This window comes from Gopherus evgoodei, chromosome 8 (genome assembly GCF_007399415.2).
Source record: "Gopherus evgoodei ecotype Sinaloan lineage chromosome 8, rGopEvg1_v1.p, whole genome shotgun sequence".
In the NCBI taxonomy this organism is placed as follows: domain Eukaryota; kingdom Metazoa; phylum Chordata; order Testudines; family Testudinidae; genus Gopherus; species Gopherus evgoodei.
In genome coordinates, this window is record NC_044329.1 from 48,112,242 (window position 1) to 48,129,169 (window position 16,928).

Genomic DNA, 16,928 nt, shown 5'->3' on the forward strand with positions numbered 1-16,928 from the left:
CCGCAGCTTCCACATCCAGTCATCCTCATTGTGTCTTTCACTGCTACCTCTGTATCAGTCATTGCCTTCCCACCTAAAACCTGGTAGTCAACACAACACAAACCCCCAGCAGGCACCAGACCACCACCTTATCCCTTAACTAGCTTGTCAGTTCCTCTGTCTTAGTCTCCCCTGCAACCTCCTCCAACAGAACTCCAACTGAAACTCCCGTTTACAGCTCTGTTTGCTGGCTCCTGTGCCGCTGCAGCTGTCTGTGCCGCTGCCTGACTGGCTGGCTACTTATATAGGACCCCTAATCAGGTAAGCTCCACCCCCTAATCAGGGCTCCACTGCTCTCCCAGCACACTGCCCCTAGCAGCCTCCACACACACATACACACTACACAATACAATCCACAAATTACAACTTCTGGCACTTCCCCATCTAGTACAGGGGCTGCAGGAGTCACTTCCACTATACAGAGCCTTCTGCTCATGTTCTTGCTGCCATTATTTGGCCTCCTGCCCTAGACATCCTCAACAGAAGCATCTAACAGCCTCTTCATTATTCCACAACAGCAGCAACATATAGTAATCCATTATTTAGGTATGGTTTACATTCAGTTCAGGTTTGGAAAGTATAAGGGCTAGAGTTTCACTTAAAGCTTTGGTTCTGCAGAAATTGATGAGACTTGCCCAGGATAGGCTCCTAATCACCTCGAGCAAGAGGATTTTTCAAGCCTTGAATATCAAGAAATTAAGAGGGAAAGAATATTCTTGTTACATTACTTAGAACAGATATTTCTACCTTTGTATTGCTTCCCCAAATTCTCACCCACCCTGTGAACGTCACCCCACTTTCCCTTCTCATTTCACATGCCAGCTAGCTGGAGAGTCCCCTCTATCAGACATCTGTTATCTTTAAATGCTAGCTTCAAAAGAGATGCAAATGGCAATACTGGAGATTAAAAGTGTGTTCTGTGCAGAGATAACAGGCTGAAAACTTTGAAAATATTGCTGCAATGTTTCATAAGTGCTAGCATTTGATTGCTAGCATGCGAAAACTATGTATCCTAGCACTGTACACTATTCTGAAAAGTCTTAACCTGCATTACTCACATTTTCCACAAACTTGGGTCAGTTATGAGATGAGTGGCAATGGTGGGGAGGCTTATAGCAAAGCTTTTAACACAAAAATAACCAGTCACTACCACATCACTGTAATATAGTACCAAACTGTGGTTTCATTTTATAATCATGTATGGGAATGCAGTAAGATATAAGTATAGTGTACCATTTTTCTAATATTTCTGATATTTACACAGAAAGAATTTAGTACTTATGTACTGCTTGATGTTTCCACTCAGTGGACAAACAGTGGGTTAGGGAAAGAATCTTCTACTGTTCAAAAATACTGCGAGAACGCTCGCTGAGAATGCAGGCTGGGTTTTACCTGGATGCATAGGAGGCATATCTATAGTAGGCCTTCCTGACATCATTCGTGGGTCCATGTAAGGCTGCATCATAAGCCACCGTGGATCAAAGCCCATAGAAGCTAAATGCTGAGGATGTGGCTGCATGGGTTGGTAAAGAGGTCTATGCTGGGGAGGGACAGGACCACTGGAAGGTTGTGATGGAGCAGACTGTGGAAGCACCCCTTGCTGCTGCTGCCACTGTTGCTGTTTCATCTGTTCCTACAACGTTACAGATATGCAATATTAAAAGACGACTCATTCATAATATGAAGTGACTTGCATGTCATTCAGATAATCCTTGGAAACTAGAGATAAGAGCCAGTTATCTCCAGAAAAGGGTCTATCAAACTGCAGAATTACTTAATTTAAGAACAAGGCACAATAATCCAGAATATGTCAAATGCATGGGGATAAATTGAAGTAATAAGATTAAGGGAGAAAACACGAAACAGAACAAATAAAACTAAACCCCCCTCACCATCAAATTAGCTACAAAGGCTGCATGGTTTTCAGTGAGAAGCAGGGCAGGGCAATCTGTACTGTAATACAGAAATTTTGCAGGATATCTTTCAGGCAAGTTATTTTACAGATTTAATACTCAAAGGTATCAACATGTATGAATCCTTTAGGAAATACTGATTAAAATAACATTCTACAACTCCAACGTTCTGCAAATACAGATCAATGGTCTATACACAGCAACTGGTGTAAAAAAACCCATTACATTTTAACAATGCTTTTATTTTTGGCTCATTTGGACACCTTGCCTTCATGGAAAAAGGCAAATAAACTGCCTCTATAGAAGTATGCCTGCCAGTACTGCAGACAACAATACAAGACTGAAAACATTCTAGTATCTTTACGAAAGATATCACCCAATAATGAGTTTCATCTCCAGTGTGAGGATTAGGAGTCCCAAGATCAGACCTGTACTCCATTACTCACTGGTAAATAAGCCCTTTATTTTTTGATGCTAATGGATTGGTTGCTTACCTGTTGCCTCTGAAATCTCGGTGGCAGCGACTTCTGAAACTGTTTAGAGTAGCCTGAGGAAACAGCAGGTCGAGGCTGAGACCCTGAATCTGGCTCACTTTCATGAGCCACTTGTGAACTCTCTTTTTCATTCCGACTATCTTGTCTGGTAAAAACTGGCTGTTCTTCTGCTATAAAAATAGTCAACGTTAGTTTGCACCTACCACATGTAAAACTAGTCTTCACTTTCACGTTAATCTGCCTATCAGATAGACTGACTATCTTAACTTTAAAAAAACATGGCTTTCTAAAATGAAAACACCTTGGATACTTATCAATTTATTCTTTTAGTGTTCTGCTAGGCTAATTCTATTAATGGAAAAATAAAAAGCTTACAGGGATTAAATGAAAATTAGTCTCCTGGAGACCACAGGTCAACAGCTACTAATTCATCTCATATATGGAATATATTCCTAAGTAAACCGCACTGCTGTTTATGTTGTAAAATTAATATACATGGGATTGCTATGCAGCCAAGTTTATGCTGACGTACAATTTTGAATTGCCTGACTTATTTTGATTGTGCAACCTCTAGGCTGATTAACAATAATTTTGCACTTAAAAAAAAAGAAATTTGCCTGTGCTTAGTAAGAGCTGGTACGTAAATAGTCCCAATTAGGTGCTGAAGACCAAAATCAATGGTGGAAACTAATGGATGCTCTCAGCACCTGAGGGTGTGAGAGGATAAAGAAAAGATAATTAGGTGCTTAAGCTCACAATTTACTACATGTAATAGATTAAGTTTAAATGTGTGCTTGTAGCAGCTCTTTTTTTGGGTGGGGTGCCTGGAGAAGAGGTGTTACTGTTCTGCAAGGCTGGATTAACAGAATAGTAACATCATCAAAATATATGCTTGCTTATACTACGCTGCCTGTATCTTGACAAGACTGATGGCTTTTTCCTCCTCTTTATCAGAAGGAAGCTTAGATTTTGCATAATGCAGCAAAAATTGCAATGTGTGGGATTCACAATTTTTTCATGAATAACTCGTTTTCCTGATGAAGTACAGCATTCAGGTCTGGGTCCTGAATCAATTAGTGAATTGGGGTTGCAATGTGCCCATGGCAATGTGTGCTGCATATGATCAAAGATAACTGTACAAATTAAAAATCATAAATTGTATTAATCCCAGTGGTTCCTTATTTTTAAAAAAGGACAGCTTATAACAATTCATACAAACCTTTCTCTTCCTTATTACTGCTATTTTCACTTTCTTCTTGTTTTTCTACTATTACAGGTGCTAGCACTGGTTCTTGAGGCTCAGGCTTCTCAAGCTCTAGTTTCTCTTCTGTTTTCTCTTTCTCCTCCTTTTCTCTCTCTTCTTTCTCCTTCTCCTGTTCCTTTGCTTTCTCCTTTTCTCTCTCTTCTCTCTCCTTCTCCTGTTCCTTTGCTTTCTCCTCCTTTTCTCTCTCTTCTCTCTCCTTCTCCTGCTCCCTCTCCTTTTCTTTTTCCCTCTCCCTCTCTCTTTCCCTCTCCTTCTCCCTCTCCCTTTCCCTCTCCCTCTCCTTCAGAGGGTCCTCCCGAGATGGTTTGGTCACACAGCCAAATTTCTCATTTAACCGTTTTAGCTTCTCAGCACAAGCTGCTTTTCTTTGTTCTTCCATTCTTCGCTCCTCCTCCTCTCGCCGCTTACGGGCTCTCTCCACTGCTGCTGAAATTTCTGCTTGCTGTCTTCGTCTCTGCTTCCAAATTTCATCTTCATCTGGTGCCAGTTTAGGAGGTAAGAGGCCCTGTCTTCCAGGTCCTGTCTGGCGATCTGGAGGTGGATGCTGTAACATTAATATAAGTAATGTAGCACATATCAAGCAAACCTTTAGTATTCAAATCCCCTTTCTATATATAACAATATGTAGTAATCAGTATTTGGCTGGCACCTTCAAAACAGAAGAATCGAACCCATGAGTTGCTAGCAGGTTTGTGGGGCATAAACCTGGTCCTAATTTCCTGCTGTAATTCAAGTCTACTGACTGGTGCTCTTGTTTTTTCTGCTTTTAGGGTAGTGGTTTTCAAGCTTTTGTACTAGTGACCTCTTTCACATAGCAAGTCTCTGAATGCGACCCTCCTTATAAATTAAAAACACCTAATATATTTAACACCATTAGAAAAGCTGGAGGCAGAGCAGGGTTTGGGGTGGAGGCCGACAGCTCGTGACCCGCCCCGTGTAACAACCTTGCAACCCTCTGAGAGCAGTGACTGCTACTTGTGAAATCAGGAAGAGCAGGAAGTAATGTCTGAGAATCCCTGAACCTCCACTCACTCCTACAGCAAGAATTGGAGACATGGAGTTGTTCCACCACTCCTAGCAGCTGGGAAGAGGGTGTGGATGAAAAAGACAGGAAAATTTTACCACTGTCAGAAGTTCCCTCAAGAACCTCAGGAGTTATTAGATTCTGGGACCCATGACCAAACCCAGGGTTGAATTCAATCATTGAGGAGGCCATATAGGGAACTGGGGTAAAGTTCTGTCTGGGGATTGGTCTTGCTTTGAACAGGGGGTTGGACTAGCTGACCTCCTGAGGTCCCTCCCAACTCTAATATTCTATGATTCTAGAGAAAAGTTGAGAATTATTACCTTAAAAGTTTCAGCTGGTGCATTTAATTTATTTTGATACCCACTTTCACAAATTTTTACTCATGGTCATTTATTTTTAACAAAAAAATGTGGGTGTGTAAGCCACAATGGGGGTGTTGAAAAAACTGGATTTCAGGTAACCTAACAAGCACTGTATGACAAAACTTAATGGGGATCACCAGTGATTTTATTTCAGCTGAAAATAAATGAAGGTGTACACATCTGAATAGAAAGAAAGGTAGATAAAGATTGGGCCTGGCCTTCTCTCGCAGCAACAGCCAGATGTAAAACTGTGCAAAAGGCTGTCTCTGAAATCCCCTTTGGGAGTATGCAAGATCCACAAAGCACCACTGGGGAAAAAATTCTAGGCAGGAGCCAGAGAAACTTAAGCCAGCAGGAGCAGACACTGAAGCATCCTCAGTAGGGATTCTTAGACACTGATGCTGCCAGACTGCATTCTACAGTTTACACACTGGACATTCTTTCCTCTCTGCTGACTGTTTGCTCTAAACCCTTCATGCCTTTTTTCCTCTCAATATCTTCACCTCAGCTGCACTCCACTCCTACTTGGAGACTCTTCTTCCCCTTGGTATTCCATTGAGCTAGTCTCCACATAAAGCTTCACCCACTGAATTAATCCCTCCTAACTCATGTGTAAAAACTAACTATCATGAAACATACAACATTTGCAAGCCACCACTCTGTTCCCTCTATTTTTGTGTTACATCCCTTTCCCTGAGCTTTTGCCTTGTTTATTTAAACTAAGATCTTTGGGGCAGGGACTGTCTATTACTTTACTTTGTAGAGTGTCTAGCAACAATTTTCATTTATTGGCAACTACAAGCTACTCTAACAGAAATAATAAATTCTGCATCATTCTTGTTGAGCATCACACAAAATGCCCAATACTATTATAAACTTCCTTCCTTACAGGTGGAGCATACAGTCTGTTCATCCCCACCCTTCCCTCAAATTCTCTCTGATACAGTTAAGCACTTGACACTGAGAATCAAGATTCTCCAATGTAAATCAGATCTTCTGTCTTCTCCTACCTGCGTTGGAATAGATTTTGGATGAAGTGCAGAACTGCCCCTCTCATGTACAGAAGACTGTGCTGGTGTCAGACCCCGCTCCTATTGAACAAAGAAAACAGTGTTGGAGTAACTAGCTTGATGGAATGTATGGTCCGTCTTGCAGATCCTCTAAATAGAGACTGGTTTCCTGTGGCCTTTAACCATGTCAACATGGACCATCTGTGTTCAGTTTAGATACTAATATAGAAGGGCAACAAAGTAGTTTTCACTTTTATGTTCAAGGGCTAAGTAACAGTCATATATCCAAGGAACAGAATTTGGATTTAACGCTGAAAAAAATCCCACTGTTTTCTATCATTCAGATAAGTGACAATTCCTGGAAGATTTTATGTGCCACCCCCCTTTTAAAATTAAATATATTTAAAGTAAAACTTGGACTAAGTAAGGTTTCTTTGATGTACATTTCAGCCTTCCTTGTCTTCACTGTAACTGGTGAAAGGAGGGGGGAAAAAAGTTTACCTTTTCAGTGAAATTCTCAAAGCCAGAACTTTACTTCCCTGAAAAACAACACTAAAGAGTACATCTCCAGTTGGGACCTGGGCAGAACTTACATTATTATGCATTTGCAGACCAATCTGTGCTATGGGATCAATTAAAAAATAGAAACCCTGAAGTGTTGAGTTTCTACAGTATGCGTGCGTGCGTGTCCAAGACAAGTTGCCTGAAAGAGCTCTATTTAGAAGCAAGCTGAGCAAAAAGTTCTTTTCTCCCATTGGCCCAATCTAGCAGCAAGCTGTAACAGGCTCAAAGAAAGTTACAAAATTTTGACAAAGAGTGCAGTGAGAAGAACTAAAATGACGTTTTTGATATCCACAAAAAAAGCTTGAATTGACTATTCAGGGAAACACAAAACTTACTCCTGAAGTTTTGGAAAAAGGAAGCATGTTGCAGATTGCACTTGCTGTTTCAGTTACAGAGTTGACAATTTTTGGAGGACACAAAGCAGACCTACTCAGGTAGAGAGAGATATCATGTCACAGTGGCTGCCACTGGGTAGTTACAATAAGGATAAAAACACACACACAGTAAGTAAAAGTGACTTCATAGCACGCTGTGGTAACTTTGGTAAAAGCATATGTTTTAATGGCAATCACTTGAGACTTTCAAAGTGTCTAGAGAGGAAGAATGGGGAAGAAGCCACAGAAAGGATTCTCAAGGCACAGGTAAGAGAAAATAAAAAAACAACAAACCTGGTCAAACTGAGTGCTTTTGCCATAGGGACCTCTGGCTCCTGGTGACTGTGGAGGAGCCTGGGTACAGGATTTACTGCTAGACCGTTCTTCTGCTTCTCTCTGTCCATCAGGGCTCTCAGAGTCTTTTGAAGGCATTTGTTCATCACTGCATATAAAAAGAGAAATCAAACTGAGGGTCTGTTTTGAGTACTTTCAGTAATACTTCTTTTCTCTCACTTTCTGCCATAGCTTTTTAGACTGCAGGCTCTACAGGGCAAGGACTGTCCTTTTACTACACATACATATAGCATCTCACTCAAAACTGATTGTTTTGTGTTACATTAATGCCAGGAGACCCCAATCAATTCATCATTTGAGAAACTAAGTTGTCAGCACTGATGCTCCACTGAACTTTCCCAAAGAAGTTTTTCCATCTACACGTGTGGCAGCTCAGAAGGCTTGGAGCATCAAATTACCTGCTTTCCCTTTTATCTTTCTGATTACTTCCTTGCTCATCATCATCACTGAAGTTCAACTGCTCGGTGTAATCTACCTCACTCTGAGCACCTATCATAGGAGCAAAAATTCAGATTAATATATTAAAAGCATTCAGCATGCAAAGAGCAAGTCTTCATAGGTTTGATGTTCTCACCAGCCCAGCCTTCATCAGCCTCAGCATCCAGATTATCAAATTTATCAAGTTCCTTGAGTTCACTAGCACTAAGGATGGACGGACGCTCGACAGGTTCTGAGCACCAAGAGGGCCCTCTTCCCCGCGGGCCTCTAGAACAAAGGAAGAATGCAAACAAAATAAATCAGTTTATATAGCAATATCTACTCTTCCCATGATAGTAATTAAGATCTTTAAAATCACGATACAAAAGGCTAATTTATAGTTGGAGACTAAAGCAATAGGCTATTTTACGTATACATTACTGCTTTCCCCTTATTAGCGGAGGGACAAAGTTTATACTACTTAGTCATGTTTAGCACATTCTGTATTATTTTACATATAATTACTGATGAAACAATCAGTTTTTATTATTTGTGAACATCTAAAGAAAAAGGAAGGAGGAATATTTCTAAATCAAGTAGCATTATAACGAAGAAAACTGAGTGAAAGGACCCCCGTTTCCCTTCTTATTTGTGCATCTCACACAAAGCACCATTACATGGTCAGTAAATACTGTTTTGGTGTTTATAAATACTGAAAAAAAGGGTTCTCGAGATTGAAACTGTTATTCAGTGATTTTTTCATCTCTTGGAAGGGGAGAATGAAGTTTATATTGATAGTTTTTATATATTATACAATTTATATATGCTAGATCAGAGGTGGGTAAACTTTTTGGACCAAGGGCCACATCTGGGAATAGAAATTATATAGCGGGCCATGAACGCTCACAAAATTGGGATTGGGGTGCGGAAGGAGGTGCGGGCTCTGTTTGGGGTGCAGGCTCTGGGGTGGCATCAGAAATGAAGAGTTCAGGGTGCAGGAGGGGGCTTCGGGATGATTTTGGGGTGTAGGAAGGTGCTCTGGGCTGGGATCAAGGGGTTCAGAAGGCAGGAGAGGGGTCATGGCTGGGGCAGGGTGTTGGGGGGTGGGGGGAGGCTCAGGGGTACAGGCTCCGAGTGGTGCTTACCTCAAGTGGCCTGCGGAAGCAGTGGCATGTCTCTTCTCTGGCTCCTATGTGGAGGTGTGGCCAAGCAGCTTTGCATGATGTCCTGTCCACAGGCACTGCTCCTGCAGCTCCCATTGGCCGTGATTCCCGGCCAATGGGAGCTGCGGGTGCAGCGCCTGGGGCAAGGACAGTTTGCAGAGCAGAGCCCCCTGGCTGCCCCTATGTGTAGGAACTGGAGGGGGGCCATGCTGCTGCTTCTGGGAGCTGCATGGAGCAGCCCCCAACCCTGCTCTCTGGCTGGAGTGTGGCAAGCCCCAGACCTCGCTCCACAGTGGGAACTCGAGGGCTGGATAAAAACAGCTGGCAGGCCGAATGTGGCTCACAGGCCATAGTTTGCCCACCCCAGATTGAATATGTAGCCCTGCTTTTATCACACAAAACAAAGAGCTGCCCTTCTGGGTCAGATTAATGGTCCATCTAGCCCAGTATATAGTGTCCAAAAATGGCCAGTACCAGAGATTCAGGGGGAGTATACAGAATAGGTCAGTTGGAAGCATTCATCCCATCTTCCCCCTCCCCGCTTCTGGCACTCAGAGCTTTAGGGTTGCATCCCTGACCATCTTGGCTAACAGATATATTGTGGGAAAGGGTAAACAATACTTCTCGATTCACTTTTTCCACACCATTCATGATTTTATAGATCTCTCTCATATTTCCCCACAGTTGTGTCTTTTCTTAGCTGAACAACCCTAATCTTTTTAGTTTCTGCTCGTACAGAAGCCATTCTAAACTCCTGATCATCTTCAATGCTCTTCTCTGAATCTTTTCCAGATCCACTATATCCTTTCTGAGATGGACTGACCAGAACTGGACACAGTATTCAAGGAGTGGGCACACCATGGTTTTACATAGTGACATATATTTGGTCACTACTCACGCAATTCTAGTATTTATGAAAGTTATTACCTGCTAGCCTCAGATGAAGTAGGGAACCTGCTGGGACCCTGCATTGCAGGATATGCCATTCTAGGATATTGATTAAACATCTAGGAAAGGAAGCCAAAAATTACCAAACTTGCTTTTAGATATAGGAAATACTGATTTAAAAATATAGCTTCATTAGAACTACCAATGCCACTACTACAGAAGCCCTTATGAAAGAAAGAGATTGTGTCTTACAATCCAAGGAGACTGTTCACATTAAATAGTGGGTTGAGCTCATAAATTACAATTCCCTCACTTAAAGGTAGGTAGTTGCCCTGCATGACATGTTGAAACTGAGGACAGATGGAGCCCTGTCATGGCTCCATATACATTAATGCTTGTCAGTGGCTATCAGCTGTGGCTGCACACCAAATTCTCTTTCCATAGGAAAGATGTGGTCTAATAGGAAGATCAGGCAGTATGAGACTAAATTACAAACCAAGTAACCTTCTGCCAGAAGGCTGGGACTGGCTTTGATATGGCAATAGAACTTGCTCTTGGAAAAGGTGGTGTGCAAGCTTTCCCCTAGGAACGCACCTATAAACCACCTTAATGGGAAGAGAAGAGGAAGAAAAACCCACACAGTCCCAAACACCTCTGTACAAAGAAGAATAAAACAAAACAAGAGTTAACATTGTTTTTCTTGATTTGTGCACCATTTAGAAACCAAGCCAATAAGTGCTCCAAAGAAGGAATAAGATGTTTCAGGTTAACCATCTAATACTAGTATTCTTTTGATTCAGCTACTCACACTGATACTTATATAAGATACAGAAGTTACTTACATAGGGTGGCATCATTGCTTTGTACTGGGAAGAGACAGCAGGTTGTTGCTGACCATTCAGTTTGGGCTGAGGTGGCTGTGCTACCCGAATATCCCTTTTTTCTGCTGCCTTGGGGACATCATTCTGTTCTGCTGGTTCTGTTGCACTACCATCTTCTTGGCCAAGAGGCTTAACTTCTTGATCAGTTGGAGAATTTGGGGTGTTGAGATTCTTAACTCCACCTTCTCTCCAACTAGCAACATCTGCATGGAAGGAACCAGTACAGGAGAAAGACAAGCACAACTTTAAATATGCTTCTGATTTGTAACAAAGTAAATGACACTTCTTATCCAATTGTTTTCTGTGATGTAGCAACACCAGTGCAAATGATGAACATGCCTTGTAGTCTGTCATTCAGGCAGGTTGCAGCCACTGCAGATAAAGGGCTGTTGGCTCCCATTCCTCCTCCTCTTCAGCCCATCTCCAGATTACTCTTCTCTGAGAACTTCCAGCAATGAAATTTAAACTGGCTAGCCTGCTCTACGCTCCATAGGTTATGGGATGACTTAGGAGGGGTATCTGTGCTGGTACTGATATAAAATTATTTTTCCCCCAAGATCTCAGTGTAGATTAAGTAGACTGCTGTAGCAACAGGTCCCTGAAGAGACAGTGTCAAGTGGAAGCCATGGAGTAATCCACTTTTGAGTGGCACAGCTCAAAAGCCATGGAACGCAGAATGCTGTATGTAGAGTTTCTTCAGTTTTCTAGGCAGAATCCAAGTATCTAGAAGCTCCTAGACAGATTCCACCATCTGTTATACAAAGGGGTAGACAGGAAGCTCTAGCTATAAGAGCTGTCCTCAAAGGAGCATGGAGATCTAGCAAAAAATCCATGATGACTATGCAGTTGAAATTGAGACTGGAACATTAGACAGGCAAGGCAAATTTTCCTACTTTCTCCCACTCCTTGCTGGTTTATTCTTCACCTGCAAACCAGCTTAGATTCAGATCAAATACACTGCTTCAGTCACAGGTACCAGTGGTGGGTGTATAGAAGACAAGCAGGAAAATGGAGATGTGAATGCTAAGGGAAGGGGGAGAATGGTTTAAAGGAGCCATGGAAGCCCAAATCCCTTTTTCTGATTACTAACTGCCTCAGGTCTGGTTTACACTACCTTTAGGTCAATCTAATCTGCTTTACATTGACCTAATTATATCAGTGTACACCCTACAGCCTTGTCCCTCCAATTTAAGTGCCCTACTACACCAACATAATGGCTCCATCTCCATGAGAAGCATAGGGCTTATGCTGGTGTAGTTAGGATGATGCATTCTGTGTAGACACTGCATTCCTTACACCAGCTGTGAGGCTATGCTTTCATGGCTATGCTGAAGCTGTGAAATTGACAATAAAGTCTAACTCCCCAGCCAGGCTGCTGCTAGGTCTCTGCTCCAAGCTGGCCTGCTACCCAGGCTCCTGGCTTGGGGTGCCGGCTGGACTCCCCATTAGCAGCCCAACTGCCCCCTGGGAGTTCGGCTGCATCGAGGCTTCTGGCACCCTGCTTGCAGGCCAGCTTCACTGAGGCTCCCTGCTGGGAGTATGGCTGTTGACGGACTCAGGGCGTGCATCTACCCACCAGAGGTGAGAAGCCCGGGTGGGAGGGGGAGCTGGCCCTGGCTCTTCAGTCAGTGGAAGCACTCTGGTGAGGGACGCACACCACTGACAGGAGGAGCGTAGTGTGGCCATCAGCCACCACAATAATTACTGCGGTGGCTGTAAAACCACCTAACGCAGGTCAACTTAAGACTGTAGTGTAGACAAGGCGCTGTCATCTGCACAGGTGGCAGCTACAGTAAAGAAAATACTTCCCATGATCATTTGATTGGGACAAGGATGATAAATTTTAGGTGGAGAAGAAATAGTCACTTTGTTTTCCTGTAAGGAACAGTATTGCTGGAATCAAAAGTGTGGTTCCCGACTCCCAGGCCCCAGCGGCTACACAGCTCTCTCATCTCAGGCCATGTCTACATCTAAAATTTTGCAGCGCTGGTTGTTACAGCTGTATTAGTACAGCTGTATAGGGCCAGCGCTGCAGAGTGGCCACACTTACAGCAACCAGCGCTGCAAGTGGTGTTAGATGTGGCCACACTGCAGCGCTGTTGGGCGGCTTCAAGGGGGGTTCGGGGAACGCGAGAGCAAACCGGGAAAGGAGACCAGCTTCGCCGCGGTTTGCTCTCGCGTTCCCCGAACCACCCTGCAAACCGCAGGGAAGGAGACCTGCTTGTTCGGGGAACGCGAGAGCAAACCGCGGCGAAGCTGGTCTCCTTTCCCGGTTTGCTCTCGCGTTCCCTGAACCACCCTGCAAACCGCAGGGAAGGAGACCTGCTTGCTCGGGGGTTCGGGGAACGAGAGCGCGAACTGGGAAAGGAGACCAGCTTCGCCGCGGTTTGCTCTCGCGTTCCCCGAACCACCCTGCAAACCGTAGGGAAGGAGACCTGCTTGTTCGGGGAATGCGAGAGCAAACCGGGAAAGGAGACCAGCTTCGCCGCGGTTTGCTCTCGCGTTCCCGGAACCACCCAGCAAACCTCAGGGAAGGAGACCTGCTTGCTCGGGGTTCGGGGAACGCGAGAGCAAGCTGGGGAAGGAGACCAGTTTGATTACCAGAGGCTTCCTCAAGTATGCTGGGATACCTGCTTATTCCACGGAGGTCAAGAAAAGCGCTGGTAAGTGTCTATACTTGATTACCAGCGCTGGATCACCAGCACTGGATCCTCTACACCCGAAACAAAATGGGAGTACGGCCAGCACTGCAAACAGGGAGTTGCAGCGCTGGTGGTGCCCTGCAGATGTGTACACCTCCTAAGTTGCAGCGCTGTAACTCCCTCACCAGCGCTGCAACTTTCTGATGTAGACAAGCCCTCAGAAGTAGTGTGTGAAACCCAACCACCTGCAGGTGCTATGTGGCCTTGATTTGCTCTGGCCATATCTAGCTCTCGGCAGCTGAAAGAGGTTCAGCTTGTTAAAGTCTTAGAGTGTCTCAAACTTTCAAAGTACGGCCCAAATCTTATCAGAAAGTATCTTGTAGACCAACTCTCCTCTCATTCACAGTTCTGCATACCACACTTCCTCCCATTTGTGCTTATGTAGCCAGCCACCTTTGGCAACTCCACGAACTGCTCATATGATGAATATTAGCAAAGTATTTTTATTTGTCATGACATTTAGCAACTAGAAATAAGAAGTGCCAGCACCATTTGAATGTGACTAGCAAGTACTTTTTGGACCATGAGTGGAGAGTTGACCACAGTTTGGGAACCTGTGAAGGGAACCATAGCCTAGGAAGAAGAGAAATATTAATGTCTCTTATTTCTATATGTAGACATTGTGCTGGAACAGAAGTAAAAGTGTGAAAATTTCCCCAGAGTAACCTCTCAGTAAAAGGTAAACACTGATACTGAAATAAGACAAACAAGGTTGTAGATTCAAAGAAAAGGAAAATGAGTAAACAAAAAAGCTGACAATATACTGAGGCAGACAGGTATGAAAAGGTAATCTGGAAGAATATGCTTATACAAATCTGCAAGTGTATGTAATGTACAATATAGGACCGTTCACGTTTGTCAATTTTCTGTTGAGTGTTTGAACTTCTAAATGACGACATTCCATTATTTCATAGTGCACACCAGAAATCCCTAGTAAAACTCTATACCGAATTGTGGTGGGGCAGTTGCCCCACACCAGGAGGAAGGGTTAAGGCAGCCTTGGAGAGGCTGCGCAGAACCCCACCAATCAGGAAAGGGTTCACTGGAAGAGCCAATCAAGAGAAGGCTTGCTGGAGCAGCCCATATATAAAAGGCCGCTCAGTAGAGCAAAGGCAGTCTCTTCCTGGAGGGCAAGGACTGTCTGCTGAGGAGCATGCAGTGATGGGCAGGGTACCGGAGCAATAGGGGATCTCTTAGCTGACCATGGCCAGACTGAGGCCCTGAAGCAAGGGCAGGGAAGGTGCCAGGGCTACAGGGGAAGTGGCCCAGGGGAAGTAGGCAGTGGGAATAGGAGGAGGGGCAGTAAGTGGTTGCCAGCTATAGGGTCCTTGGGCCAGGACCCAGAGTAGCAGGCAGGCCTGGGTCCCTGCCCCCCTTTACACCTACTTGCCAATGAGGAGAGTGGCCCAAATCCAGACTGCAGTTTTCCCCCTGAAGCCAGGGCTAGACTAGAGACTGCAGTTGGCTACTGAGGCAAGTGGAAGGACTGAGAACTGCCTGCCCCCAGAAAGGAGGAAGACTGAGGGCTGTGTCCTGAAGAGGATACTGCGGTCCGGGAGCATCCCAGGTCCAGATGGTGAAGACAGTGGAAGAAGTGGAAGTAACAGCGAATGACACCCTGCTAGTAAAAGGCACCCTTCCCAGCACAACCAACAGGAGTCAGTCTCGCACCGCTACACAAATGAAAATTTGGCATGCATCTTCACAAGATTTAAGGTATACTTACTTTGTGGCCGTAAACTGGGTCCAGGTCCATAGGGTTCTTCAGGTGCATCTTTCTCTTTTCCTGACTTTTCCTGATCCCCAGCTGCCTGCAGACTGGGAAACTCTTGCTGAAAATAACTGTTTACTGGGACACTTGGACCTAGACAATTACAACAAAACAGTGTTACAAGTTTCAGTAAATATAGTTTAGAAAACAGGACCCTATAACTTGCCAACTATAAAGTTTTACTTTAAAAAGCTATACTATTTTTCAAATAAAACAAAGCTGTGTATTTCATCCAAGTTTAAAACAATGTGAAATTCCATATTCACTACTGAATACCAAGAGTAGTTAAATCCACTGAGCCAATTTACTTTCTTGTTGTACATAATGTTAGATGGATCAAGATAAGGGGACACAAAATGTGCTAGAATAGCAATAATGGATCATTTGAACTACCTAAAATATTAACTGGTACGTCATATGGGGACAGCTTGGATAAGCAATTTCTCAACACCATGAATGCCAGCTTCTTGAATTAGCTACTTCTGGAGTACGCAAACACTACTTTTGGCTTAGTTTAAGGTAGCATGTTAATAACTCAACCACAGGTTGTTTCTTAAACAGTGATCACAATAAACTTTAAAGCTTCAGATCCTCTTGGAAGAACTCTAGCAAAAATTAGTATGGTAACACTAAACCTTCAGAAGGGCAATTTTAAGGATGTTAGGTACTTTCCAACTAGCTTCCTCAAGAAAATAGTTCAGTAAAATTGAGCAGGGAGCCTAGCTTAAAATTAACTGCAAAAGGGGGGAAAAGTGTTTGTGCCATTGTTCGCTTTTTTATGATATGTAAAGAAGCCACAGTTTTTACTTAAAACAAAAATTTAAAATTTGAAATTAAAATAATCTTTCTTGGTTATTTATAAGATGATATGAACTGCAGATTAGGACGACTATAACATTCCAAATGCCAAGGAAATGAAGTTTGATTGAGAACGGAAGTGATTTTTAGTCAAACTGTTTAAACCTTTTTCTTTGTCAAAACTGCCAACTCAGACTATTCTATAACTAGTTAGGACAGATCTTTGAATGTTTCCAAATCCCCAATCCTCCAGCTGAAGGTAAAGAAAGCTTGCAATCATTCTGTGGTCCTCCAAGGAGCCCTTTTTTGTTCTGATGGGAAGATAAGACTATATTCTTGAAGTTGTAAGGTAAGAATCAGAGGGGTAGCCGTGTTAGTCTGGATCTGTAAAAGCAGCAGAGTCCTGTGGCACCTTATAGACTAACAGACGTATTGGAACATGAACCTTCGTGGGTGAATACCCACTTTGTCTCATGCATCCGACGAAGTGGGTATTCATCCACGAAGGCTCATGTTCCAATACGTCTGTTAGTCTATAAGGTGCCACAGGACTCTTTGCTGCTTTTAAGGTAAGAATGAAGCACAAACCAAAGTTCTGAAAAGAATCTTTCATGCCTTCTTTATACAAAGAAGAAAAGAGGGCAAACACCCAACATTTTCCCTCATGACTAACCGTCTGGGGATCTTGAAAGCTCTGGTATAACCAATCCTAACTTTGCCAAGATGAATATAAAACTTAAAAAAAATCATCATGGGGATCAGCAGATTGGGGTCTCCAGAAGTCCTGCTACTACCGAGAAGACATTTCCTACTGCTAACAGCAAGTGGCAGGCAGTAGAAGTCACTTCATACAGCTGCTCCTATGAGGCAAAAGCAACTTTTCCAGGATGTCTTACAATAAGCATCT

At 43.4% G+C, this 16,928-nt stretch overlaps 1 protein-coding gene across 12 annotated transcripts in view; it reads right to left on the bottom strand.

Moving 5' to 3' along the window:
* Positions 1-16,928, bottom strand: part of PRRC2C (proline rich coiled-coil 2C) — a 135,368-nt gene that overhangs the window by 77,732 nt on the left and 40,708 nt on the right. For 8 of the 12 annotated variants that reach the window (XM_030572548.1, XM_030572544.1, XM_030572543.1 and 5 more), the window contains exons 5-14: positions 15,179-15,316; positions 10,712-10,968; positions 9,909-9,988; positions 7,976-8,106; positions 7,800-7,890; positions 7,342-7,489; positions 6,110-6,190; positions 3,666-4,254; positions 2,447-2,616; positions 1,432-1,672 (exon numbers count right to left, since the gene is read on the bottom strand). In XM_030572548.1, the coding sequence (XP_030428408.1) occupies positions 1,432-1,672; positions 2,447-2,616; positions 3,666-4,254; positions 6,110-6,190; positions 7,342-7,489; positions 7,800-7,890; positions 7,976-8,106; positions 9,909-9,988; positions 10,712-10,968; positions 15,179-15,316 (1,926 nt within the window). The remainder of the gene's footprint in view (positions 1-1,431; positions 1,673-2,446; positions 2,617-3,665; positions 4,255-6,109; positions 6,191-7,341; positions 7,490-7,799; positions 7,891-7,975; positions 8,107-9,908; positions 9,989-10,711; positions 10,969-15,178; positions 15,317-16,928) is intronic. The other 4 variants (XM_030572551.1, XM_030572541.1, XM_030572550.1 and 1 more) reach the window with 3 other exon arrangements.